The 25,813-nt window shown below is 44.0% G+C and overlaps 1 protein-coding gene and 1 non-coding gene across 2 annotated transcripts; one reads left to right on the top strand and one right to left on the bottom strand.

Annotated features, from left to right (window-relative positions):
• Positions 1-2,839: 2,839 nt before the first annotated feature.
• On the bottom strand, positions 2,840-2,912 carry TRNAF-GAA (transfer RNA phenylalanine (anticodon GAA)). The gene has a single exon. It is a non-coding gene; the product is annotated as a tRNA-Phe (tRNA).
• Positions 2,913-3,381: 469 nt separating this feature from the next.
• wmd (serine-threonine kinase receptor-associated protein wmd) lies at positions 3,382-25,409 on the top strand. Its single transcript, XM_075674541.1, has 7 exons — positions 3,382-3,532; positions 6,081-6,220; positions 7,477-7,627; positions 10,717-10,816; positions 15,501-15,638; positions 21,850-21,986; positions 22,111-25,409. Exons 1-7 carry the CDS (start codon positions 3,415-3,417, stop codon positions 22,377-22,379), a joined length of 1,053 nt encoding a protein of 350 aa, XP_075530656.1. The 5' UTR covers positions 3,382-3,414; the 3' UTR covers positions 22,380-25,409.
• The last annotated feature ends 404 nt before the right edge of the window (positions 25,410-25,813 follow it).

Raw genomic sequence — 25,813 nt, 5'->3', positions numbered from 1 at the left:
TGAGGGCCAATGACGAAGTTCGAAATACGTGGAACAGATGCGGCATTAGCCATGAATTACCGTGTCCAAGTGCTCCAGAGCATTATGAGTGTGTTTTGGAAGCGTCGCAATATTTCTTCCGATGCAATGAAAAAACTACATATGCCACCGAAATCAAAGTCAGCAAAAATCACATAATTATGTAGATGACAGTTTACAAATTACAGCTTTTTGTGAGCACATTTCAACCACATGTAATCGTATGCATGCAATAGAACGTTATGCAATGATACAACATCTGTGCCGCAATCTTTGCAAATAACATTTGTTTTTTGCATATTCTTTTCGTGAGTGTGTTTGTTCTTGTTTTATTCATAAGGTATGCCTGTCATTTGAAGTTTACCTTCCCTTAATCAGAAAGTGGTTTTGGCACGTAAAACCCCAAATATTATTATTTACCTTCCCTTATTTTGGAAAGATTTGCGTGACAACCTATGGCCGGCGTCGTAAAAACGACGATTCACCTGCAGCAGAAAGTCCCACAATATGTCTCAATTTTTTGAACGCGCTGCTCCTTCAGGCTTTTTTACTTACTGCTGCTACATTCCTGCTTTTCCAAATGACCAACATTGCGATAAGAGTAACTAATCGCTAAAAGAATTGTTTATATAATTATTTAATGTCAGTGCTTAATTAAATGTCTGTTGCACCGTCCTCCAGACTGACCTGGCTGAGCTGCCTTTGGAGAGTGCACGGCTAGCTGTTTTTTTTGTTTTTTTTTGGGGGGGGGGCAGTTCGGGAATTTTTTTTGGTAGGAGTTATGCGGAACTTCTGCAGTCTCTTTTTTCTTTTTGTAGGGAGAACTTCCCATGGGGGGGGGGGGTCTCCCCAATCTTGCCTCTCCCATTTCTTTGTTATAGTTTTGCACAGAATGTCGATGTTTTTTTTTTCTTCTGCCTGTGGACTTGTGCTGTTCGATGCCGAAGTACTTCATGAGCGTGCGTAGAGAATATGCTATACAAGATTACGTTTTTGAAAATTGTTGTCTTGATTTATGCTTGAGGTTCTTCTAATGATTAGTATACGCGAGCTTCTTTTCTGGGTTTGGCAGACCTAGTCCCCTCTCTAGGTGAACGAAGTAATTATTTACTGACAGAGAGCGGTTTGTTTCCCATAGATAGGTATTTACCATCGTTGTCGTACGATTTACCGCTTACCGGCAAATTGTAGCTAATCTTGCTAAGGAAAGTAAGTATACATATGCTTTTATTTTGATTATTGTGATGGTTCGGTGTTGCTACGTCTCCAAGTGTTTTATCCATTCTTTTCTTGACTGTTTCGAGCATTGGCAGTGACACTTTACCTGGCCCCAAAAGAATATCTAGTAGTTTCGCCTTTTGGGCTATTTGGTTTCTGTCGCAAAAATTAAAGCATTATTTTTACTTGATTTATTTGCGCGCCAGACATTGAGGTGTATTCGTTAAACAATTCAGTAAAATGTCTACAGCTTGATCTATTTCTAACGGTTTGGTAACGCACACAGCTGCAAGTAACGCTAGTGTTTGAGCGAAAGAGCGAGAGAATTTGTTCACCTCCAGGCGCGCGGCATGAACGTCGGTCAACGTGGGCAATTAACGTACAGTGACAGGGTGACAGGAGACAGGTGACAGAAGGAGAGTGTTCGGTGCTGATATTGTGACGAAGGCTACCCTTCGAATGCTGAACACGCTCGGTGTAGGAATGTGGAAAGGGAGAAATCACCCCTAGTTACCTCGCACGCGTTCATATCAGGCACTCCGTTTTCGATATTTGATTCGATATTTGGAGATCATGTTTTCTCTAACACTCGTATTCGATTCGAGAATTTCGATCTTCGAACACCCCCATGAGTAACCGTTTACCGTAAAATTTCCGTCTTTGTTCCCTTTGGTGGCTGATATATGTGCCACAAGGTTCAAGTCTGACAGTGTCGCCGATCGCCTGCGGTAACGTTGGCATCTCATTTCGTTTTACACACACACACACACACACACGCATATATATATATATATATATATATATATATATCGATAGATAGATAGATAGTGAACGAGAACAAAGGCCCGTTAACCAAGGGGCCCGATATTTATTAATAATAGCATAAGAAGCCAACAAACAACGACACCAAGGACAACACAAGGGAAATTACTTGTACTTAATAAGCTAATTAAAGAAATTATAAATTCATGGAAATGAAAATGAATGAAACAACAACTTGCCGCAGGTGGGCAACGATCCCACGTTTTCGCATTACGCGTGCGGAGCCCTACTACAGTGTGCTAGAATATTCTAGTACACTGTAGCCCTACCAATTGAGCTACCGCGGCGCCGTTCTCCCATCCACTTTCATTTCCTTTAATTTGTCATTTCTGTAATTCAATTAGTAAGTACAAGTAATTTCCCCTGTGTTGTCCTTGGTGTCTTTTTTCGTTGGCTTCTTATGCTGATATATATATATATATATATATATATATATATATATATATATATATATATATATATATATATATATATATATAGAGAGAGAGAGAGAGAGAGAGAGAGAGAGAGTGAGTGGTTTGCACCCCCCCCCCCCCACACACACGCACACAACCGAGAAATGGTGCGTCACTGGCTGCCGTGGCCTGCTGAGCACAAAGTCACCGGTTAAATTCACGCATATGGCGGTGGCCGTATTTCATGGGGCCCAAAATGCATCCGGATCCCTCCACTTCGGTGTGCCTCATAATTCAGGGCGCAGTTTTGCAACGGTAATGGACACAATCCAATTCGAGTTCACATCATTTACAAAATAAATAAAAAATGAAAAAAAAAATACTTATGCCGAAACCCGGGATCGAACCAGGGACCTTTAGATCTTCAGTCTAACGCTCTCCCAACTGAGCTATTTCGGCAAGTGCTGGTGCGTGATATTAAACACGTTGTGGATGATGAACAAAATATAATTTGATATTAGGAATAGATAGGGGATAGTTTTCTTTTTTTTTTTTTTTTTTGTGCCTAAATTTTGCAATGCACAATGCTGAAATTTGCTCTCAACTATTTCACTGAAGCGAAGACGGCACTGGATGCTTCGACCTCCCTTACGTCAGAGGCGTTCACAGAGCCATGAGACGCCATCGTAGCGCAGTGCAAGCGTTTGACGAGCATGAATCAAGGTTTATTGATATCATCGCCATTCTCGCAAGCCAAAATACAGCGGCATGCAACGTGAACCACGCGGAATGGGACACAACTTCTGCGCGATACCGTCGCTGCCGATGGATAGATAGATGGATGTTATGAGCCGACATCTGTGTTGCTGTCTCCATCTAGTGGACGGTGGTGATGTTTTGCCCTGTAGCGGAAGTCAGCTGCTCGCACGATGTGCATTCAGCTTCCGGCGGCATTCGAAAAATGGCCGGCTTGAGGCAAACGCCGCTCACTTGTTCGGGTCATACCCGGCCCGTTGTGGACCTGTGTTTCTCGAAGTTATCCTCGACGGGCGCCTACTACCTAATCTCAGCATGCAAAGGTGAGCGCGCCTGGTGTACCGCGAAATGTATCCATATAGCGAGTGGCAGCTTGAAGCGACGTGTCAACATGCGAGGCGTATCGCGATTCTTTCATTCGGGGTTCCATGTGCTCGCCTCAAAGCGTTGCTTTCACTATTGAGCCTTCGCTGTCTAAGACTGTTTGAATAGATTTGTATTTTTCTTCTAGTAAGGACGTCGCACTGCGACCCTCGCGATGTCGGGGTCATAAGTAGGTGTCCACTGTCTCGTGGTCGTAGCTGCGTAGGTCAGGTGCGTCTATTTGCCACCCTACTACCGGCATGCCGGCTCCGAGGAGGGATTACGGTTGCTGTTAACGTTCCTACTCTGTGCCCAAACAAAGGAATTTCGTACACTCCAGCAAACAAACCGGAGCCGAGGCTGTCGCCCGTGCTTGTAATGGTTAAAAATTGGTCGCGGCTGTAGTTTTACGGGTGACAGTCATGACGGATCGTGTGCTGCGCAAGAAGTCGGCTGTGGAAATTTCACAGTACGTTGCCTTGGTGCTTGTAATCTTCACAGCCGTATCGGCCCACGTTTGCTGCGTCTTTGTCATTTTCTGTTACGAAACGTGTTTATTGACGTACACTGTTCGGAGGGCGTTCTTGTCCTGTAGGTCTCAGCATCGTCATCTGCGAATCTGCGTCGCCGCCGTTAAACTGCTTTAAATGTAATACCCAGCTGGTGGCTTGTATCTTTGATCGTGGCATATTGAGAGGCAATTTCTCTTTTCCAGGCTAAGTAATTGTTTCATCTTCCTGCCGGAGAATTTACAAGCCGCAGACAGGGAAATGCTTGGCATCCTGGGTGCATTCATCACTTTGCAAGTGCGCGTCTGTTCGCAGCACAGTGCTAACCGCCTGTGATTGTGTTTCGAGTAACATTCAAGGCTGGTATCGGAACTTCATTAATCGAAGAGCTTGAGTGGGCACGATGCTCGAATAATTTCAATCGATACATTCCGTCTGGAAGCCAAGAACTTGCGCAGCCCTCGTAGACGAAGCTGAACAGGCATTCTGCCTAGTTATCTGGTTATCCTTGCCTTTCACAAGTTTTCAGGCAACATATTGTTTCGTGTCTTGTGAGAGGACCGTATGCAACCTCTAAGATGACTTGTTCTTGGTCAAGCTTGGTTGGTATTTGGTGAAGCCATTGTAACGGAAATAAAACAAGAACAAAGAACACTAGACTAACAGTGCTTGGGGTGTCCAACCTTTTGTTCTTTGCGTTTTGTTTTATTTGTGCTGCAGTGGCTTCCTCAAATGTGAAACTTTGTTGCTAGGTTGACTGCTGGCACTAGTAAAAGTACAGCTGGGAATTGTCAGCAGCAATGAATGTTAGTGTTTTTACCTGTGTTCAGACTACCTTGTGCATTTTGTGCTCTGCTGGCATCACAGTATGCAATGATTGTTGCATTGACCCACCACTGACCAAAGGTGGGCAAACAACTTTACAAGGCTTGACCTCGCGTCATTCTCAAATCAGATTTAACCAACTCATTCAATCTCATGCCATGACGGTGGAGTACTCTTGGGATACCTCATCTCGGCCTCATCTCAAGCTCATTATTGGGGTAGAGTACTCAATGTCGGATGTACCTAGCTGTTTGTATTTTCAGCCCATAAGCCCATGTAAAACTATTCAAATGCCTCTGATGCAAGAGGCTCAAAGCCCTAATGTAGTAAAATAAAGTACTGGTTCTTGAACATATTTTCTTGGTACAGCTCCAAAATTTTCTCTGTTAAAGCATCTTGTGGCTTATGTAAACTAGACCTGAATGTAGATGTCTTTGTAACAATGTAAGAGTTTACATCAAAAGAAAATCTAATAAACACTGTTGAGCTACGTTGTGCACAAAAGACAAAGGGGACAAGCAGAGTCAACAAACAAGCGCTCTGCCTATGTCCATCTTTTGTGCTCTCTGCAGTTCGATAGCGAGTCCTTACTAACTGGCCCAACCTTCAGTTCTACTAAGCACAGCTGACTCAGTTTGCTCAGGAGGAGCTGTAATACGTCGAAGCAGCCATGAAAACCTTCGGCCACAACAATGGGTGTCGTGACAGTCTCTAACTTTACCTCAGCCTCACCGCACTTTGTGAGGTTCAGGTCAGAAACTTGTGAGGTCACCCACCTTAGCAAACACTGATCTCGTGGGTTTAGTTGCACTTCAAATAAGGGAAAGCTCAATGTTACTATGCTAGCTGCTGACAAATTGAATACTCTGGTGCGTTTAGTCACATGCTTAAATGCAGTGGTGTGAGCTTTTAGCGCAGATATGGAGCCATTGAAAATTCTAACAGTCATAAGATGGACAGGCGGGCAGGCTAGTTGGTTGACTATTATATTCTGTACTTATAAAGCAAAACAGAAAAAATGAGAAACGACAAGACAAGGCACTACTCGCAACTTTATGTTGTGCTTAAAGAGATTCGTAGGGTAAAAGTACTTAAATTTTTGAGTATATCAGGGTGATTTACAATGCTCTGCTGACAGCTTTACTTATTCTATATGTTTGTTTCTGCTGTTCAGATGGGAAACCAATGCTCAGGCAGGGAGACACTGGAGACTGGATTGGGACGTTCGTTGGGCACAAAGGCGCCGTCTGGGGCGTTGCTCTCAACAGGGACGCCTCCAGGGCTGCCACCGGTGCAGCTGACTTTACTGCCAAGGTAGGTGTCATTACCCTCCCGGTTCTGCAGGCTGATTATGAGCAAGCTTTAGGTCAGGAAAGTAAGGGGACATTGACTCATCAATATTTCTGCAGGTTATGTGCTCCCTCGCACTCAAGTGCTCGCACCTCCTCATGCCAATTCTTGCTTGCCTACATAATCGCTTTCATTTGAAGTTTCTGGCACATAACTCCACACTCGCTGACAGTAAAACTCAGGTTCATATTCATGTCCATTGACACACCCTTGGTCACTCATTCAATTCTCCGTCTCACACCTGCGAAATGTGTGTGGGGCAAGTATGAGTCTATGTACTCGTCAGTATACTTGGCTGTGTCCGGGAGGCGCATTTAGATTATTTTGTTTTAAATCCTCTACTTTGAAAAAACCAGAGACAGTTTCCTCTGAAGTTATTATACTGTACGTTCTCATTACATCGGGACTGGAAATATGTTTCCTTATATGTGGTGCTTTGTTAAAGGTGCAGAGGTCCAGAAGAGGTGCAGGGTGTTAAAGGTGCATTAAAGGTGCTATAAAGGAAGCATAGTAGGGCAGGGCAGGCATTCAAACAGTGTGATAGCTCGTAAAAGTTAAACAGAAAGTTAAACACTTCAATTCTCAGCGCCAGTGGTTAGATCCCACTGGCGTCCTTGAACAGCTGCCTTGCCTGTTTGCTAACTATTATGCAATAGTTAATCTGAAGGAGCTGTTGCCATGTGGTGAAGTGGCCTTAACAGAAGTTTACACTTCTGTGGGTTAATAAGAAGAAAGCAAAGGGCCACCATGTGTGCTGCACTGCATGGTCCTGTGAAGATATTTTCTGTATCACACTGTGATACGTGTGGCGTGGCACCACTCGGAATACAGTAGGTTTCAGTTAATTTGACTCTGGTTAATTAGAATATTTTCCTAATTTTGTTCTGGATCAAAGATCCCAGCCAGCGCCTACACATTTCAGTGGGTCCAAAATTTTATTTCGAACCTGAAGATGAATTTTGCCAGATAATTTGTACTTGACCAGTCAGCATGCATGTACCTATGGTGACCCAGTGGCGACTGCTTTAGTGACCCCTCTTGCATGTTTTCCCTCGCCACAGTGAACGATGCATGAGGCACAGTCCCGTTGCACTTGGATTTTATACAGAACCTAGGCTTTTCCTGGCAGATGTTGCACGCTGCTCTAAGAAAGATTAGACTTTTTGTTACATAAGTTGGCAGTTTCACGGTAGCTCTGGTTCACCGATTTTGCTCCGCAGCTGTGGAACGCAGTGGCCGGGGAGGAGCTCCACACCTTTTCTCATCCCCACATAGTGCGTTCTGTGGATTTTGACCCCGACGGCAACAAGCTGCTGACGGGAAGCAACGACAAGTCACTCCGGATCTTTGACGTCAACAAGGTGGACGCTGGTAAGCCTCTGAGAACACTGAAAGGGCTGCAACAATCCGTAACAGTGGTGCAAAATGCGTGTGGTAGTAAAGGGACACTAAAGAGGAAAAGTTGTGCAGAAACCATCAATGACGGTTGTCAGTGTAAGCTGTTAGCCTGAACAAGCGAACGAACCAACTAACGAGTGAGTGACAGTTCCTCCCTCCCGCTTCCCCTTGCAACTCAGTGGTGTGAGAGCACATGCCCTTTCCCTCAGTACCTTTGTATGCCAAGTTTGACCTCTGATCATCGACCGCCACCGACCACGAAAATGGACAAAAGAAAGAGTAGCTGTCGCTTTTTAGTAAGTTGAGCTGTGTTAGTTAATTGCCCTTTTACAATACAGTCTCTAGTCAATAATTCATACTGAGGTGGCTAAAAAGTCTGAAATATCAGATTTACCAGAAAATAAGTGACATCATTCCAGAAATTGTCACAAAGCTTGTCACTACATTGCTCGCCTATGTAGGTATGCTTGCGTTTGACCTGGTCAGATAGTCAAAGTGTGGTCAACAATCTGTGTATTGAATTTAGATCTCCTGGCAACCTAAAAAGAGGTCAACTGCATTCAAGTAGTGGAATGTTCGTATGTTTCTTTGTGACAGTCATTGCCCAGCACTTCATCACCACCCTTGTTGGCGCAGACATCGAGGGTGGATTCGGCTCCACTTGGAGCTGCTTGACGATTATCAGTGACAAGGATTCTTTATATCAGTCAAAGCAATCAATCTTCGACTACTTGGTTATCTACATCGAAGTTCTGCCCCAAAACACAACAAACTCTTATTCGTCCGATTTAAGAGTATGCCTCAATCATCTGGAATCCTCATCAGAAAAAGGAGATAAAGGTGTTGGAATCAGTACAAAGAGAAGTTAGATTTATCTGCTCCCATTATAACAAATTTTTCACCTTCAAATCTTCCTGACTTCGGGAACGTCATTACATCGAATGTTTGAAATTTTTGCACAATTTCATAAATTCACCACAGTGCACTTCACCTGACTATATTACTTTTTTTCGGCACCCTTCAAGAACTGGACAGTACCATTATCTCAATATTATGCCATATACTTCTCATACAAACATATTTATATAGAGTTTATTTCCACATACCATTCAATTGTGGAATGCCTTGCCTAGAAATGTTTGTGAATTGCCTCTAAATGAATTTCTAGCAACCATCGAACACTTGTACTAGTATGTACAATTTATTGTTTTATTATTTTATAACCCGCTCCTGCTATAGTGCTGATTGGGCTGCAGAGGGTACAAAATGAAACAAAAGGAAATTGCCTGAAACAGCATAAGTATTTAACAGTAAAAGAACAAATGCTGGGCACCAGGAATTTGCACAACAAATCGGAAACTTTGTGAATGCAGCATTTACAGCATAATAAGTTGGCTTAGCCTGTCTCAAAATTTGGGTGCACTTGGCGGCTACAGGAGTCACTAGCCTATGCTAGTTTAAGTTTCGTAAAAGGCACTGGCAACGTGGCCAACAGCCACGCCAGTGATCACGTAGAAAGAAAATCTGGTGATATGTCGAAACAGTATCATTCTGCTGAACTCGGGGGGCCAAATTGACACTCGGTCAGTCGCGCAGGCAGAGTCCTTATTATTATAGGAATGCAGAATTTTGCTTGTTCTTATTGTTAAGTCTGTGGGGCCAGTAACGGTGTTGCGAAGCTGTCCAAGTTATCCATCAGTGACTGCAAAGCAGAGATAGACACAATACTAGATTACATTATGGTAACAGGTAAGTAGCTCATGAGTGAAAACATAGGCTTCGTGCTGTGTATACTGGAAAAACGTTTGTCACATTTGTTCGTGAGACCATTGTGAACCGCTCCGTTCAGTTTATTTTCCATGTTAAAGAAGTATTGCAGGGTCTCTTGAATTTTCCTAACTTTGTTTTGTCTGCTTTGTCTGACTTCTTAGTATGGATGGGAGGCTGTTGCTCAGTCCGTCTCTGGTTACCAATTCGATTTTGCTTGCGACTAAGCTAACCATACTTTGCATCTTAGTTAGCAGAATTTATTGTATTGCACAGCAGGTTCACCTTGCGGTACAAGTGCTGTGTGATGTAGACTTGCCTGAGGTACAGTGGAGACGAAAAGTAATTAGCTCACCTGATCAGTGACCGGAGCTGTGAAATTTTGATGCGTAGAGTTACTGTGTAGGAATCGGCTGATAGTGAGGGCGCTGAGCTCGGCCCATGTGGCAGATATACAGCAGCCTTCAAGCGATTGTGAATCTTTATCCCACTCTTTCCATTTTGCACACATATGCTGGCCAGCCATTATTCTTCCCAAGCAGCAACTTTGTAAAGAACTGCTCTTGACAGCGAGGAGTAGGAATAGCCTTGTACTCATGCTTTCAGCTTTTCATCAGCACAGTATCCCACATTTCCAGCACCTCAACCGCTGGTCACTACTGCTATGTTTTCATTCCTTCAGTACACTGCATTCTGTTCCATGCGTAGCAAGCAATGCTATGGATTGTTAGAGCAACTTTTCGCACTACCTTGCATTCGTGACCAAAATATTGTGTGCTGTGCTCCTAATCCTTAATAGCTTGAGTACTTGTATAGGCATACAGCGACCACAGTACTTGTGTAGCTTTTGCAGCATTGCTTGTTAACTACAAAGTAGAATATAATAAATATAGCCTATTTTTGTTTAATTTGGCCTCACTGGGGCTGCAATATTGCTCCACTTGAGACTGAGTTTTGTGTGCCTCTTCTTGTCCCTCTGAGGGGCGAAGTGGAAGTAGAAGGTCAGATGTCGATGATGTAATAGGACGCGAAAGAAAGTGAAGTGAGACCAGGACAGGAATCAAGCGTCTTTTGCAGAGGCAAATGTGCTATGAGCACATCAGGCTCCATAGAAAATCGAGAACAACAGAAAGTAGGGCCCACTATTGGAGAAAAGTAACGTAGAAGAGGTTTCAAATACATCGACACTTGACCTCTCGAAGCTTCCTATCACACTGTAAAATGTATGAATCAACTAGCCCAGCAACAAGTGTTGACAGTTGTTGAGTTCACCAGTGGACGGTCTCCCATCCCAGAACCCACTGTGCTGAAAGGACATACATCTGCCATCAAGAAAGTGCTGTTCCTCCAAGACGAAAAACGCTTTGTTTCTGCATCGGATGACAAGACAGTCAGGTAACTGCTGCTTTGACTAAACTATGAACAGTCGTAGGACTTTGATGAGACATCATTAGAACTGTGATGTTTGTGAAGTTTCCAGTATGCATTTTTACTTGGATGGTAACTTCCTTCAAAGTAACCACCCCACAAACTGAATGGTAGGAAGAGCCCTGTAAGGTTGCTAACAGTTCCGTAGCATACTTCAGAAGAACTTCACTTTGGCCTAGTTGGTGTTTACTGCATATCATATTGACTGCAAATAAAGACTGGGGCAGAGGGAGAGAACACATACCGCCCGTGCTGTTTGTGTTCTCTCCCTCTGTCCCAGTCTTTATTTGCAGTCAATATGATATGCAGTTCCGTAACAGACATGACGCTTATTGGTGCTTGTCTACAGTCAATAAAAAGCAGACGCGCCGTGGTTGCTGAGTGGCTATGGTGTTGGGCTGCTGAGCACGAGGTCGCGGGATCGAATCCCGGCCACGGCGGCCGCATTTCGGTGGGGGCGAAATGTGAAAACACCCGTATACTTAGATTTAGATGCACGTTAAAGAACCCCAGGTGGTCAAAATTTCCGGAGTCCACTACGGCGTGCCTCATAATCAGAAAGTGGTTGTGGCACGTAAAACCCCATAATTTAATTTTTTCAGTAGAAAGCAAGGAGTTATGACAAAGTTAATTTTTGCTGGCTGTGCCAGAAAGGATCATGTGTGATACACTGTTTCCTGTATGCTCCTTGCGAAATTTCACTAGTTGCTCTTTCTGTTGTTGCCCATATGTGCACCAAGTTTGGTGCACGTATGGCACTCGCACAATTAAAACTGGTCACTGCTGAAGGCATGACTACTAAGTAGGGATCCTGAGGCTAACACCATGTATAATATATTGGTCAGTGAAGTACGTCAGTCATCCTTATTTGTTTATTTGTTTATTTATACAATATATCCCTAAATGGTCCTCACAGCTAAAGGTATTACACAGGGGGGCTTTGTGGGAAAACGAGACAAGGAGCACTAGTTAGTGCATATCATTGCAAGTTTGACATTGACTCACTTCTGCTTTTATAATGCACTAAAGTGGACTACAGTCAATGACAGTCAACTACAGTCAAGGAGCACTAGTTAGTGCATATCATTGCAAGTTTGACATTGACTCACTTCTGCTTTTATAATGCACTAAAGTGAACTACAGTCAATGTCTGATTGTTCAGACAGCTTAGGGACCACAAGAACGTCTGAAAAAGTGAATGCACACCTTTTGCAACTCCCACCAAGGGCTCAAATTGCTGTTGGCACATCTGAAATAGCTCTAAAGGCCTGCCACTACGCATATTAGGTGCATTGGTGCTCATAACATGACAGGAGAAGGAAGGTGCAAGCATCTGTAAGAACCACATACTGCGACGGTGGCACCTTTCCACATTTAGTGTGCTTCACCACAATTCATCGTTGATGCTTCACTGCTTAACATTGCTGTAATGTGGCAAAGCTGACTTGTGAACTGCCATTACACAATCCTTGACCCTTGCCGTGTTTTCCGCGCTTTGAAGCCGCCGGCGAGAATGACAAAGGCGCAATCGACACCATTGCTGACAGCAGTGGATTCTTTCAATGAAAAACATGGCGCCGAATAGCAGGAAGCTTGGTAGCAAACATTGAAGCAACTTGGCCTGCATTGCCGCGGTGGTGGCTACAGCTGCCAGAGGATCTGCATGTGGGAGCACTAGTTCAAGGCGGCAAGATAATAAAAATGGCAGCTGCGGTGCCTTCCATTAGTGCTGTTTCGGACCTGTGGTCACGGCAAAAAGCCCGGAATATTGAACGGCGAAAGGCTTCAGCCCCCAAAATTTCAGATGTTCTTATACATGGGCCCTATGGGGTACGTGATGGTGCCGTGAATGTGTCCAAATCATCGGGCATACCTAAAAAATTGCTCGTTGACTGTATTACACACTTAATCAGTAAAATTTAGTTACAGATATTCTTGGTATAATTACCATTTCTAACTTGCGCTGCAGCTGTTGAGAAAAGTGACCAGTTTACAACCTCGTCATAGCTTAAGGACAGTCACTGAAACATGCAGTCTTATTCGATCTGTGTTTCTACTTGAACAACTTTAAGAGAAGATATCGCACTCACTCCTGCTTTCTTTTCTGTTTTTTTTTTTTTTTGGCCAAGTCTCATGAAGCCAGATCACATTTTCTGATCTGCATTATTCAATGCAAGGTTTGACATGTTTTCTTATTTAGTACAGAAAATAATGAACTACCATCTTGTGCACATCGCTACACCACAGAAGTGTGCTGCTACACATTTTTACCACATTTAGTACTTGGTGCCCATTTAGTAGGAAAGCATTTTGTTTCAACAATGCAGGCGAAAAAAATCATCTTTTTCTCGAAGATTTGAGTGAGAACAAAGCTATATTACCATATTTACACGATTGTAGGTTAACCTATATTTTAAAATTTTAAAATCTGAAGTTGGGGGTTCGACTTACCATCAAAACGAAAACATGGCACTGCAGAGAAAGTGAGACCAACGGGATAACAGGGGAGCTACAATGTAGTTAGAATTTTGTTTGCTCTACGGCTCCACCCATAGCTTTCCGCTATCCCGCACATTTTTTTCGCTTTTTCGAAGGGTTTTTCAATATTTTAGAGAGTTTTACAGTGCACACAGCACTCATGTGGGGGGGATCAATAGTTCATGGAAGTGCCGCTGTTACATTTGTGGCGGCACCCTCAGAACAGCGGTGCTCGTGGGGAGTATCAATAGTTCATGGAAGAGCAGGCATTGCTCGCATATTACTCTTTCCCTGTAGCTATTTAGTTTCGTGCATTTGATTTGACTGCTGGTCACATGCTACTTCCGTGCTTCCTCAGTCGTCATGAGTGCTCAGTGTCCACTAAACATTCGGCGCTCGCTCACAGCAGCGTTGAGGAGGGCTGCCATCCCTTACACTGAAGAAACAAATAACCGCACAGCGGGCCGCAAGCTTGATGTTTCTTAATGGGTGGTGCGAGAGTGGCGACGGCAGTGAAGCAAAATTTTCACCTATGACGGCAAGCGAAGAGGTTTACGCGGGCCGAAGTCAGGCCGCTTTCCGGAGCTGAAGGCCAAGCTTGCGGTGTACGTCGCCGAAATGCATGATCCGTCCCTGCCAGTGACGTGCGACATGGTCATGAGACAAGCCTGGATCTTCGCCTTTAAAGGATCTGCTCCGCCGTGAGTACAAGTGGCTGGCGGCAGAAGACCGCAAGCTTAGGCCAACCAGACATGTCAAAAGAGCCTCCCTGACGGCTCTGTGTGCTTGGGTGCTTTTGGCGTAAACTTATGTATGTATGCAAATGCACTTACATACACAAATGCAGAATTTCGCCGCACGACGATCTGCTGTGGGACCGTAGCAGCAATGACAATGGCAGCACTAGTGAGGACAAGTAGTCCAGTGGCCATGCCAGCTACTAATAAATTTTTGTTAGGGAATGCACCCGCGGGTATGCTCTTTTTTTTTCCCTGTCACATGCGATATGGAGGGGTCGACTTACAATCGTTTAAGTACGGTATCTGCAAAATCTTTTCAGGTTGTTCGAAAGATGAATAAAAATACCCAAGAGGGACGGCTCTTTGGCCTATCTGAAAAATAGAGTGTAGGGGAAAGGGAGTATTGCAGGTTCCATGCAGTGATGCCAGACATGCAGACCATTGCAAGAAAGGACCAAGGGCGCTTATTTTGTACACTTGCGGTCATATTCATTCATTCGAGAGTTGTATGTCAAACTGGGCCCTCTTTGTTTGCTGTGAATCCTATAACTGTCAGAGTAGGAGCTTTACATCTTGTCTTATATACAGCTGGCATTAGGCATTATATAAGAGGCAGTAGGCATTGATTTGCTACCATAAAAACCTGCTTTTTTTTACCTGTGTTAACGCTCCATACCTGGTGTTTGCACTGGTTCGTAAAGCCTCTTGTCTGAAGCTGCTTGTTTGTCATATGTCTATTTCCACAAAAATAAGTAAGCTTAAAAGATGCAATATTAGGGCATCTAAACCTGAGGCAACAGGCGTCATTCGCTAAAGTGCACAGCATTTTCACCTCGCTTTACCGGCGGAATACTTTCAGCCACAATGAAGGGAAAGCTATGGGGCTACAGCTACAGCTTGTGAACATGTGAATGCACCAAGTAGTCCCGTAGAGTACGATAGCACCTTGTGTGTCTCGTAGCAGATGATGAGTTGATGTAACTTGCTACTTGGCAACAACTTTGCCTTTGCTAAATTGTGGATAAGTAAAGCAAAATAATTTCTATCTCAGTTTAAGACCGAGTGGTTGCAATTTGTGTCTTATTTTAATATAAGCAACATAGTCAATAAGATGGTTGATGTTCTTGGTTTCCCGTGTTGCGAATGAGACAGATGCGAACGAGACTTACTTTTTTGGAGTGCTGCCATGCGTGCAGGCCTTGCCTCCATAGCTTTTCATTCGTTGCCACAAATTATTGTCCGCTTGTATACTACATTTCCGTCAGCATGCACCTGAAGCGATGCTCGACAAGGAGTGCGTACATTACTGACACTATTTGCAAGACAGGCCTGAACATGCTCCCACAAGTCCTTTCAGTGGCAATTTAATGTGAAGAGCCTTTAGTTTTGTTTGCTCTGACGGAGTCTGACTATGGCAAACATTGGACCTTCAGGTTCTGGGATTACGTGAGCGGCGCAGAGGTGGGCAAGCTGGATCTGCCCAGTGCCCCAAGCGACCTGGAGTTGACCCCGGACGGCAGCATGCTCTTGGTCACCCACGGCCACTTGGTCAGTACATGGAGCACTGAAACGTGAGTGTTCGTTTATGTATTTGTTTTATTTGTTTGAAAATACCTCACAGACTCTGTTCAAGGCATTGAGTGAGAGAGGCATTACTAAGACAAGATCGGCAAAAACATTAAGAAATCAAAATTTGTATTAAGGAAGTGCAAGACTAATAAAACAATATATGAGTGGCATTATACCAGTACAACTAGCAAACAAGGAGTGGAAGTTGATGCAGGTACCGAAATAAAGCTTCAAAATAAAAAAATTGCGAAATGATGTTGCGATTTTGATAGCTGTTAATTTCACATTGAAGGAAGGAAACATTTCCAAGCATTCACTAAGCGGTTGAAACTTTCATGAGCATGTGCTTGGCGTGTATGTCCACATGGTGCGAGTGTGTTGTGAAGATGTGGTACCTCACAAAATGATCGATGGGGCACCCATGAATTTTTCAGTCTGCAATACAGTCAACTTCGGTTAATTCGACCCTGGGCACACTTTCTATGTGTCCAAATGAAAAAAAATTATTAATTGCATTAAACTCCTAAAGAAAGTATAAATCTAACATGCTCCTGATTTTTTAGCGAGAAAATTGTGTTGCACAATGACAGCCGGTTTTCTAAAGTCAGTTTTGCCGCAGTACATTTAGGTTGTGCGGTGAAGTATATGAATGTCGTGAAAGCGGCTTTGGTTTTATTGTATCCAATTCCAAAGTGCAGGCAATATTCGGCGCAATTTCAGCGAAAAGAAGTCACAGATTGAAATTCGGTTACCATAAGCAAGCATTGTGAGCTCCGGTTACTGTTTGAAAAATCCTGGGCAGGCTGAAAATAGGTGTTTTCAATCAGCAGTGGTGGTCCAACTGCCCCATTTGCACCATCTTGCTACAGTTCGACTTGCCTGCTCCTGCCAGCGCCCACTCAAGTGCCATCTGCGCCAACTGCGCAAAAGTGCGGTATTTTCGCGTTTTCACGACTGCAATTTTTCAAAAAGTAGGGTTATGCAACTACAGTCAACAATTGATTTTCCGGACGTCCGATAATTCGGATGTCTTTGCGGCACTGCCACGGTACCCCATAAAGTCAGTGTAAAGAACCTCTGAAATTTCAAATGCGATAACCCTTCGCCGTTTGACTTTCCAGACTTCTTGCCATGACTCTAGCTCCGAAACGGCATTTATCAAAGCCACCACCGCCGTCATTTTGTCTAGCAGCTTAGAGCAGTAAATCACTTTCGCACGCAGGTCCGCTGGCAGCCACAGTCATCACCTCGACAACACTAGGCCTAGCTACTTTGACGTTCGCTACCAAGCATCTTTTCTGTTCAGTGCCATGTTTTTCAATAAAAAATTTGCCATTGTTAGCGATGGTGCCAACTCCACGTTTGTAATCCTTGCCGATAGCTTCGAAGTTTGGAAAGCACGACACGTTGCGTAATACCGGTTCCCGAAAGTCAGCTTCGCCTCAATATAGCGCAGATACGTGGGGAAGCATACACTAAATATTGCGGTGAAGCATACCAAGAGTTGGAAGAGGCAATTGTCACGAGACACTGTATGTATGCCTTAATTATACACGCGTGCACCCACCATCTGCTATCACAGTACGAGCATTAATACGCCTAATAATTGTACTGGCAGACCTTCAGAGCTGCTTCAGACGTGCCTGTGGCAATTTCAGCCCTTGGGGGCAGTAAAAGGTGGTGCTTCGACAGGTCAGTCAGGTATCGGTAACAAAACTTAACGGTTTTGCGCCGAATCTATGCGTATCTATTCGAGGAGGCCACACGGCACACGGGAAGCCAACAAATTGCCTCGCAACGAAAGCGTGTACGGGATGGTACCAATGGTGTTCTCCACCACCATCAGCATCTTCTTTGCGACACGCCATAAGGAGGCATCTCTTCTTAGCGCTGTTCATAAACAGACAGTTTCTTGTCAAGCTTCTAGAATTATTATTGGGCATAATACACATTTTCTCTTGTGCGGTAAAGCATATCAAGTCACATCTGTTATTTGGAATGCGCATAAGACATTTGCCGTCACTTTTTGTCTTGTGCCTGACTACACAAGTTGTTCTAGCTCATTTTTAATTTTATGTCTATCTTGTGCCCAGGTGCATGTCTTTGTTCTCATTAGCCTGCAAAATTTTATTTGTTTACAAAGTTAAGTTACTTGCCTAGCCAAATAAATGTTTGCACGATACCATGCACGGTGTACCATCCGTGGGAAGACAAGCTTAATTGGTCGCAGTTGGCTTTGTGTCTTGCTTCACACTTGAGCACCACTTACTGATTGCGCAGTAATAATAAGCTTCACCAAATGGTTGCAAATTATTGCTGTACTACTCCAGGTGTTCCAAAAAGACCAATTACTGGACTCCGAATTCGCTCCGAATTTGCTCCAAAATGCTTGTGTGGCTGCTCCAAAACGACATTTTTCCTTCTCCAAAAATTTCATCAAATCTTAAACTTACTGGACTACAACTGGCTGTGCTTCAGTTAACTATGCTTAAACTGGGTTAGTGAGATTTCACGCTTCTTGCGCTAGCGTAACTACATGAACGACAGGGTTAAAAAATTGCTGCTCTCCTGTGATCGAGAGTAGATGTAAGCGTGAAATGGCAACCTGCAAAGCAGGTTTGTTGGAGATGATACTAGCTACAATCTTAAAATGGGTGTAGCGCATGTTCGCAATGGCACACATCACCACACTGCACCACGCCATACCGTGCACTGGTCCATATGAACGCTGCCCAGCTAGAAGAAGAAAACAGGCTGAAGGCGGCACAACCAGCAGCAAAAGACGCCAGGGAGATGGAGTGCACTGCCCAGCTAGAAGAAAATCGCCTGGAGGAGGTGCCACGCATTGTGGCGCCATCTCTCGATGCAACACAAAACCCGTGCCGCGGAACTCGCGGACCGTTGGCATTGAAGAGAGCACAGGAAATGTTGTCTCAGCGCCAAAAGATGACACTGAAGTGTGTGGTGCCCTGTATCTGCCTTTTGAACGTCACCATAGGAAATGACAAAGCTTAGCGTACTAGATGTTGCAGCTTGTGTGATATTGTGAACTGACATTAGGAAGAACTCGGTAGCAATATATATTTTTTTTGTTGTAGCTTGTTTGGGCAATAACTAGCGTATGTAATGCAGTCCTGTACAGAGGGTTGTGGGTCAGAGACTACATTTTCTCAAGTTTTGACTGGTTGCCCAGATGATAAAATTTTATTCTCGCAACTTGCCTGGTTGTTCTCATTTCAGTACCCGGATAACAGCTCTGGCTTTTGGCTCAAGATCACTTGAAGGTCGTTGACAACAGGAGCTAAAAGCATTTCATGCTTAAGATGCAAAGAAACAATATTTGAATTAGTGAAATGCATGTCACTCATTCAGTCTTGTTTATTCATGTTTGTGATCCTGTCCTTCGTAGTCCAAGATTCATGTGCACCTGCTTTGAGAATATCTTATCTCACTAAAATCTTTATTGTTTTCAGCACGTTCAGTTCAGAACATTTGATGGGTTGCTCATAGTTTGGGGTCGACTGTTGTGTGCGGAGTGTCGGTCTCAGGATCCCAGGCTGTAGTAGCGTACCCAGCACTAACTTGGCTTTGTTTGTGCATGATAAGTCGCTGATGCCGTTCAGGGCAGGATATAATGTTGGCGGCAAACACAAGAGCTTGTGTCTGTCATCTGCTTTATGTTCAAGTAGTCTGTCCTGGTGCGTTATTCTGAGGACTGCGAAAATCTGCCATGTTGGCATTTTGAGCCTATCGGTGGAATCGTAGCCACCATGTGAGACAAAGCAAATGACTGGATCACAAATTTTACAGTATCCGGAGTTTGACATTGTCTAGAGTAGTCTCCTTTGTTCAATGGTGGAATTTTATGTAGCATCCATTTTTAGTTTGTCATCTTCAGAATGTATTGGAACGTTGCCTGTTTGGATTAAGTCATGCAGGGGCTTTTTTTGGTAACAATCCATGTCATGTTCTGTTCTTATCATGTAATGCGTAGAGTGGCCAGTGGGTGATATTCAATATGTCAAGTGCCATCTGCCGTCTCGTCGAAGGCATGGCAGAATAAAACTGCTCTCTCGACACCACGCCTACAGATATAGCTGCTGCTTTCATCCATGTTCTGTGGTGGCCTCCTAATGCAATTCTAACAACAAGCTAGGCTTTTATCTTTTCTGACACTAGATAATGTGTGAGCAAATAAAAAAATCAGCATGCTAAACAGTGGCCAATGCAGACATTTTGCATCTTGTTCCCTCTTGTCTGTTTGTTTACTGCAAGTGTTATAAATATATATTTAGAGTACCTCCCCTCCAATTGATTTCATCAACTGGTAGTTCCTGCTTTTTAAATATTATCTATTAGAATAAAGCACTGGTAATTATTCATTGATGCACATTGGGCAAAATACAACAAATAATTTAATATGTTGATTCAATTCTTGATATATGCAATATCATCAGAAGCCAACAAACCAATGACATTGAGGATAATGTTGGCTTCTTGTGATGTGACTAATAAAAATTGGGCCCTCAGTTTCCTTTCTCATTCATGATACGTACAGTGTTATACAAGGCTTGTTATGCAGTAGAACCCCATTGATGTGTTTTTCAGGGGACCATCGAAAACAGATGTAATAGTCGGGGAAATGTGACAGTGGGGGAACCCCCAGATCACCGCAGCAATGTCAGGAACAGCTCTGCGCATGTGTATAATTATGGGACATCTACTATGTTCTCTGACAATAACCCCTTTTCGTTAACATACTTCACCGCATAACACGGTTGTGTTGCACTGAAGCAGATTATTAAGAGCCAGCAAAAACTACAGTCGCATTGTGACAGGTTTATTGAAATTGACAATTACAGTCGCCGACCGATTTTCCGGACTCCAAAAATTCGGACATGCCCGATTATTCGGTCAGCTTCGCGGCACCGCCATTCTCCCCATAGACCATAATGTATAACAACTGCCGAAAGTTCGGACACCTTGCAACCTCTCGTCTGATTTTTCGGACACTCCTTTAGGTCGAGGACCATGCACCGACTCTGACCGGTACATGGTTCGACTTGCTGAACGCCATTTTTGTTTTGAACGGAGCTTCCTTGCTGCCCCACGAATTGGCGCTACTGGAAATCCCCGCTCATCATCATCGTTTCTGTCTGGTTAGATAGAGCGGCTCTGCAGCAGTTCCGGTTTCAGCTTAGTAAGCCATATCAAGACAATCCAGCAGCTGATTTGTTTCTTCGCGCAAGACGCTGCGAGCAGGCCGCGTTTTTCGTTTGTGCGACTGGTGTCGGCACGGTGGTGTTTGCTTTGTGTGCTGTGTCGAGGTTTCGGTGATCCAACGCGGCATACGTAAACATCGCGTCAAGGGTCTAATGGCGCCGACAGTGCCCGCGCAGACTGTGCTGGGGAATGCCGGCAAGCGGGTGCCGGGAGGCCTAAGACTTGTCGCCTTCCGATGTGCACCCTACTGACGCGGAAAATGTTCTGCCGAGACCTGCGCAGTGGTGGCATTGCGATTCCGGACACCGTCTCATTTGACAGTTTCATAGGTGCTGACACTGCTGTATTGACATGCGCAGTACTTGACGACGGCAAGATCATTCGTCAGGTTTCTGCTGCACCGCCAGACGATGACTCCGAGTCGGAAGATGACGCACCATGTGCTACGCTGCCGTCGCATGCGGAGCGTGCACAAGCAGTGACTGCGCTTTCAGCCGCCTATAGTGACCGTACGACCCTCTCCGAGATTCAGGCTTATCTGATTGCGCGTAAACGGAACAGCGTGCAACGGCGCATTCACGATTTCTTCCAAGCCTACTGCCGAGCCCGAATAAGTGCGTGGAAATAAAGGATTTTATTTTTTTTTTCTTAATCTGCTTTTTCGGACACCTGTTTATTCGGACATTTTCGCAGTCCCCGTGAGGTCCAAATAAACGGTCGGCGACTGTACATACTTCCTGCATTTCATACTTGTGAATTTGCCTCTGCACCGCTACATTTATGAGACCACTGCATTCAAATGCAGGAAAATTACAGAATGGCGACGTATCAAATGTAAACATACTACATAGGAGCCAATCGGCTTTATATCATGGCTAAAAAACGCAGTGTAGCATACATGCTTGCATGGTTGTCACCGCTTTTGTTTACTAGCAGACGCTTGCACTTGTGTTTCGGTTGTCTGACTGGCATGTCTTTCTCACACAATAGCATGGAAAAACTGAAGGAGTTCCAGATTCCAAGCCAGGTTAACTCAGCATCCCTGCTGCCTGACAAGTCCTTCTTTGTCTGTGGAGGCGAGGACTTCAAGATGTACAAGTTCGAGTATGAAACTGGAACAGAGCTGGGTGAGGCCATTCTCTGGGCTTTTTAGTCCTGAAATCTCTAAAATTGATCTTCGCTGATAAAAAATGCAGTAAATTCTTTATTGTGGCAGGTGTTAGCGTGACAGTGATACTCTTTGCATTTCAGAATCATTCAAGGGACACTTCGGACCCGTGCACTGCGTAAGATTTTCCCCCGACGGCGAGCTGTATGCGAGCGGAAGCGAAGATGGAACCCTGAGGCTCTGGCAGACAACGGTTGGAAAAACGTACGGTCTGTGGAAGTACGTACAGCCAACAGAAGGCCCTGCTGGCGAGGGCGTGGCAAACAACAACAATAACAACGAAATTCCCACACCCCCCGATACTGCTGCCACGACGCCGACCGCCAACAGTGCCGTCAAAGCAGAGGCATGATCTCCTCCCAGGGCTGGTGCGAAAAGAAACCTGGAACTGAGATCCAGCAAGCGTTTGGGGGCAATCTTGGATCCTGCACAAATGAAAGGCGGATGATGCTGCTGTGCAACTTGCAGCATAGCAGAAAGTGGCCCCGTTTGCTTAAGGTCGGCAGACAGCTGAAAGTCCAGAAGTGTGCTGTCACCACAGTTGCATGCAGAATGTTCGTGTCTTTTTTTTTCCCCCTGACTGTATTTTTCTTGAAGGAGGTGAATAACTAAGGGGAGAAAAAAGTCCTCCGGTTCAGATTGTGTTCTGCCAACCGTGTTATGCACAGTTATGCTGGTATGATGGAAGTGCGTTGCCGCCTTTGCTTTATTCAAAGTTCGGGCATTTTCTTTTGACGTTCGTTTGGAGCATCGGGGCTCGTCTGCCAAAAGTCAGTAGACAGCTGGAAATCTAGCATTGTAGTGGTCACTGCAATTGCACGCACAATGATCGTGCTTCCGTTTCTTTTCCTTCAACTTCTTTGTTTTTCATTCCTCTCTCTGTCTACCTATGAGAAAACCAAGTTGACTACAAGGAAGAAGGGGTTCGTTTGCTTCAAATTCTGCCCTGGTAGCAAAGTTATGCATAGTAATACAGTGTTCTGCAATTGTAACAGTTTTGCTATGCTGAAAGCTGGGGCATTCTCATCTTTTCTCACTTCTTTTTTTTTTTGTCTAGTTTGTTAGCTGGCAAAGGAGAAATTGTGAAGGCCATAGTTTGGCATTGATAAACGTGTAATGTTGCTTTCTTTGTTGTTGCATAATGAAAAAGCAGGTTTACTGTGCCCAAAGCTTGGGTGACTTTTTTTCTTTCTCCTGTTTAGTTCATAGTGCGTTACATCACAAAGGAGATAAAAGTGAACTGGAAAGCACTGTCTGGTGTTATTGGGGGTCGATTGAAGCCTTCTTTGTTGTTAAGCTTAGTGCAGAAACCTTTGTGCTGTGAAACTTCTATATCTGTTTAACATTATGCAGCGCTTGACATTCATTAGAGGAGGATTGGTATGCAAATGAACCTGCAACAAGCATTGCTTTTTGACTGCTGTGAATTTAGCTAAAATGATGCGTGTTGAAGCGCAAAAATTTTAAAGATTTCTTGCTTCAGCCTTTTTACTGCATGGGCTTTCACTCATTTTTTTTTTTTTTTTTGTGAAATGGCAGTTTGATATTGTAGATCAAGTTGGATTCCTGTGTCATAGACTTTCCAGTTATCACTTAACATTGGCAGATATCATGTTCTCGTGGCTCTGTGTACTGTACTGTCGCGTGCATTGCCACTCCTTCATGTAACCTACACCCTCACTTTAAACTCTCGGAAAAAGACTCCAAGATCAATACTGTGCAACAACTGCATATTCATTACAACATTCGTACCTTCACATAAGGAACTCTGTGCAGTTGCCGGTTTGAAGCGGGGGTACAGTTTACTTATTCGCTTATCACAGAATTGACGACTGCTGCCTGCTTGAAGCGTAGTATGTTCTCCCAGCGATGCAGACTACATTTAATGTGAATCTGCCTTGTTTAGCTTCATGGCAGCGCACCTTGAATTGACATCAGCCGCACCTGAAGGTAAACTTGTTTGCCTACCAGCAATGTGCTTAAATGTATGCATTTTTGGTGTACTGCACTTTGAGCTTGTGCGTACAAAGAACAAGTAGAAGTGAAAAACTAAAAATGTCTACAATGAATACTTTGTGGCTAGAAGGAAGGATGGTTCAGTTTCAGTATTTCAAGTATTTTACGCAGGTTGGGATGACATTTTAAAATGTGCAGTTGGCATAAAAGGTTTTGGGAACGAAGCATGATGCTTCGGTACAACTCTCTTGATACATGCTCATCACTGCAGCAGTTGTATGGCGCTTACGAAAAAGATGCGGTTACAAGACAGCTCTCCATTGCAAAATTTTCACTTTTTCAAGCATGAATCTGGAACCCATGTTCTGCATAAGCTAGCCACAAACATTTATCCAGAACTGTGTGCTTTTTCATGATTGTGGATCCCTTTTCGATGCATTAGTACCCACAAAGACAAGAAGCTCTGATTTAACATGGTTCCAGCTTTCCCGTGTGAAACTTGTGCAGAACAGAGTTGTTTACATGGCAAAGTAATTATCAGGTTGAAAAGCTTTTGGGCAACACTTGAGATACATTGAATCCCTTTCAAGTGCTTCGTAGCCCAGTAACTACAAAGATAACTCTGCTTCAACGAAGTTTTCCTGCCATGCAAAACAGTCTTTAACAGTTTATGTGGTTCATAAACATTTTTTCCACAGCTTTGTACATTTTCATGAAACATAGTTTCCCTTCTTTTTGTGTGCTGTATAGCAATGAGAGGTGGGCAAAAAAATGCTTCAACAGAATTTTCAAGGTTGCCTGACTGTGAAGAAGAGAGTTGTTTATGCGGCATGGTAGTTGCTTGCGTGGTTCATAAATCTTTGTTCGTAACTCTGTGCACTTGAGTAAAGCAGAATCCGTGTTTTGTGCTCTAGTAGCCACAGCTGATAATCCAGCTTGCTTGGCAGCATTAGTGGAGCTTTCCTGCTAGAAGATCTCTGGCAAGGGGTTCTTCACATTAGTTTGCTTAATGAGAAAGTTTGACACAGCTTTGCTTGTGGATATGTCATGTTGGTGCTCATCTCACCCGCATTGTAACATCTGTGAAGCTGCAGCAGAAATTAAGTGAATGCTGGTTTTTCAACGGTAGACACACCTGATGTCCTTTTTTATTTCAAGTGTTCAATTTTGCCGTGTTAGACATTCGGTTTCCTTCTATTCCTTCCCTAACAGTGGCAGGCTGCTATTGGACGAGTAGAAATGTTACATTTTGTTTGCATTACATTGTATTACCAGTTGTATTCTGAAACAGTCAACTGTGATTCTTCAAGAATGACCTGACCTCTTCCTCTACAATGGGAGCGACGCTTGCCTCAAGTCGGAAATATATTGATGACTGTGAACTTCTTAAAATAAAAGTTTGGCATGCCATGCTAAAGAATGCTAACAGCAGTGTTGCTTCCAACTTTTTGCATATAACAGTGTCGTTTTAAAGGACCCCTAAACCATTTGAGAGTTTAAAGGAGAGTGAGCAATTTCTCGCTTGCCGTTGCTGCCCTCCCCAAAGGTGATACCTCCTCTGCTGTGATTATAGATGGCGCTGCATCAGCAGAGCCACCAGGGTGCATGTAGCTGACCTTTCTGTATCACATGGCACAGCACTGACAGTTTTGTTTGGTTAGCTGTGGAGGCTGGCTGCTTTTTTATAAGTGTGTTAACCCATAGCAATTGCTAAAGAGAGTGCATGCTTCTCTTGAAGACGTACGGATACAGCAGTACCTATTGCCTCACTGGCGCTTGTTTTGAAGACGTCACAAGTTTATCAGGACTCCACACTGTTGCCACCGCACA

The sequence above is a fragment of the Dermacentor variabilis genome, chromosome 11, assembly GCF_050947875.1.
Source record: "Dermacentor variabilis isolate Ectoservices chromosome 11, ASM5094787v1, whole genome shotgun sequence".
Lineage (NCBI taxonomy): Eukaryota > Metazoa > Arthropoda > Arachnida > Ixodida > Ixodidae > Dermacentor > Dermacentor variabilis.
The sequence above is the reverse complement of the archived record's forward strand: the minus strand, read 5'-3'. Positions and strand labels throughout refer to the sequence as shown.

What these genes read in the sequence shown, in the direction of transcription:
- wmd (XM_075674541.1), top strand. Translation starts at nt 3,415, where the DNA reads ATGGCCGGCTTGAGGCAAACGCCGCTCACTTGTTCGGGTCATACCCGG. An exon ending in CCTAATCTCAGCATGCAAAG is followed by an intron (nt 3,533 to 6,080) that starts GTGAGCGCGCCT and finishes TCTGCTGTTCAG; the next exon opens with ATGGGAAACCAATGCTCAGG. An exon ending in TGAAACTGGAACAGAGCTGG is followed by an intron (nt 21,987 to 22,110) that starts GTGAGGCCATTC and finishes TTTGCATTTCAG; the next exon opens with AATCATTCAAGGGACACTTC.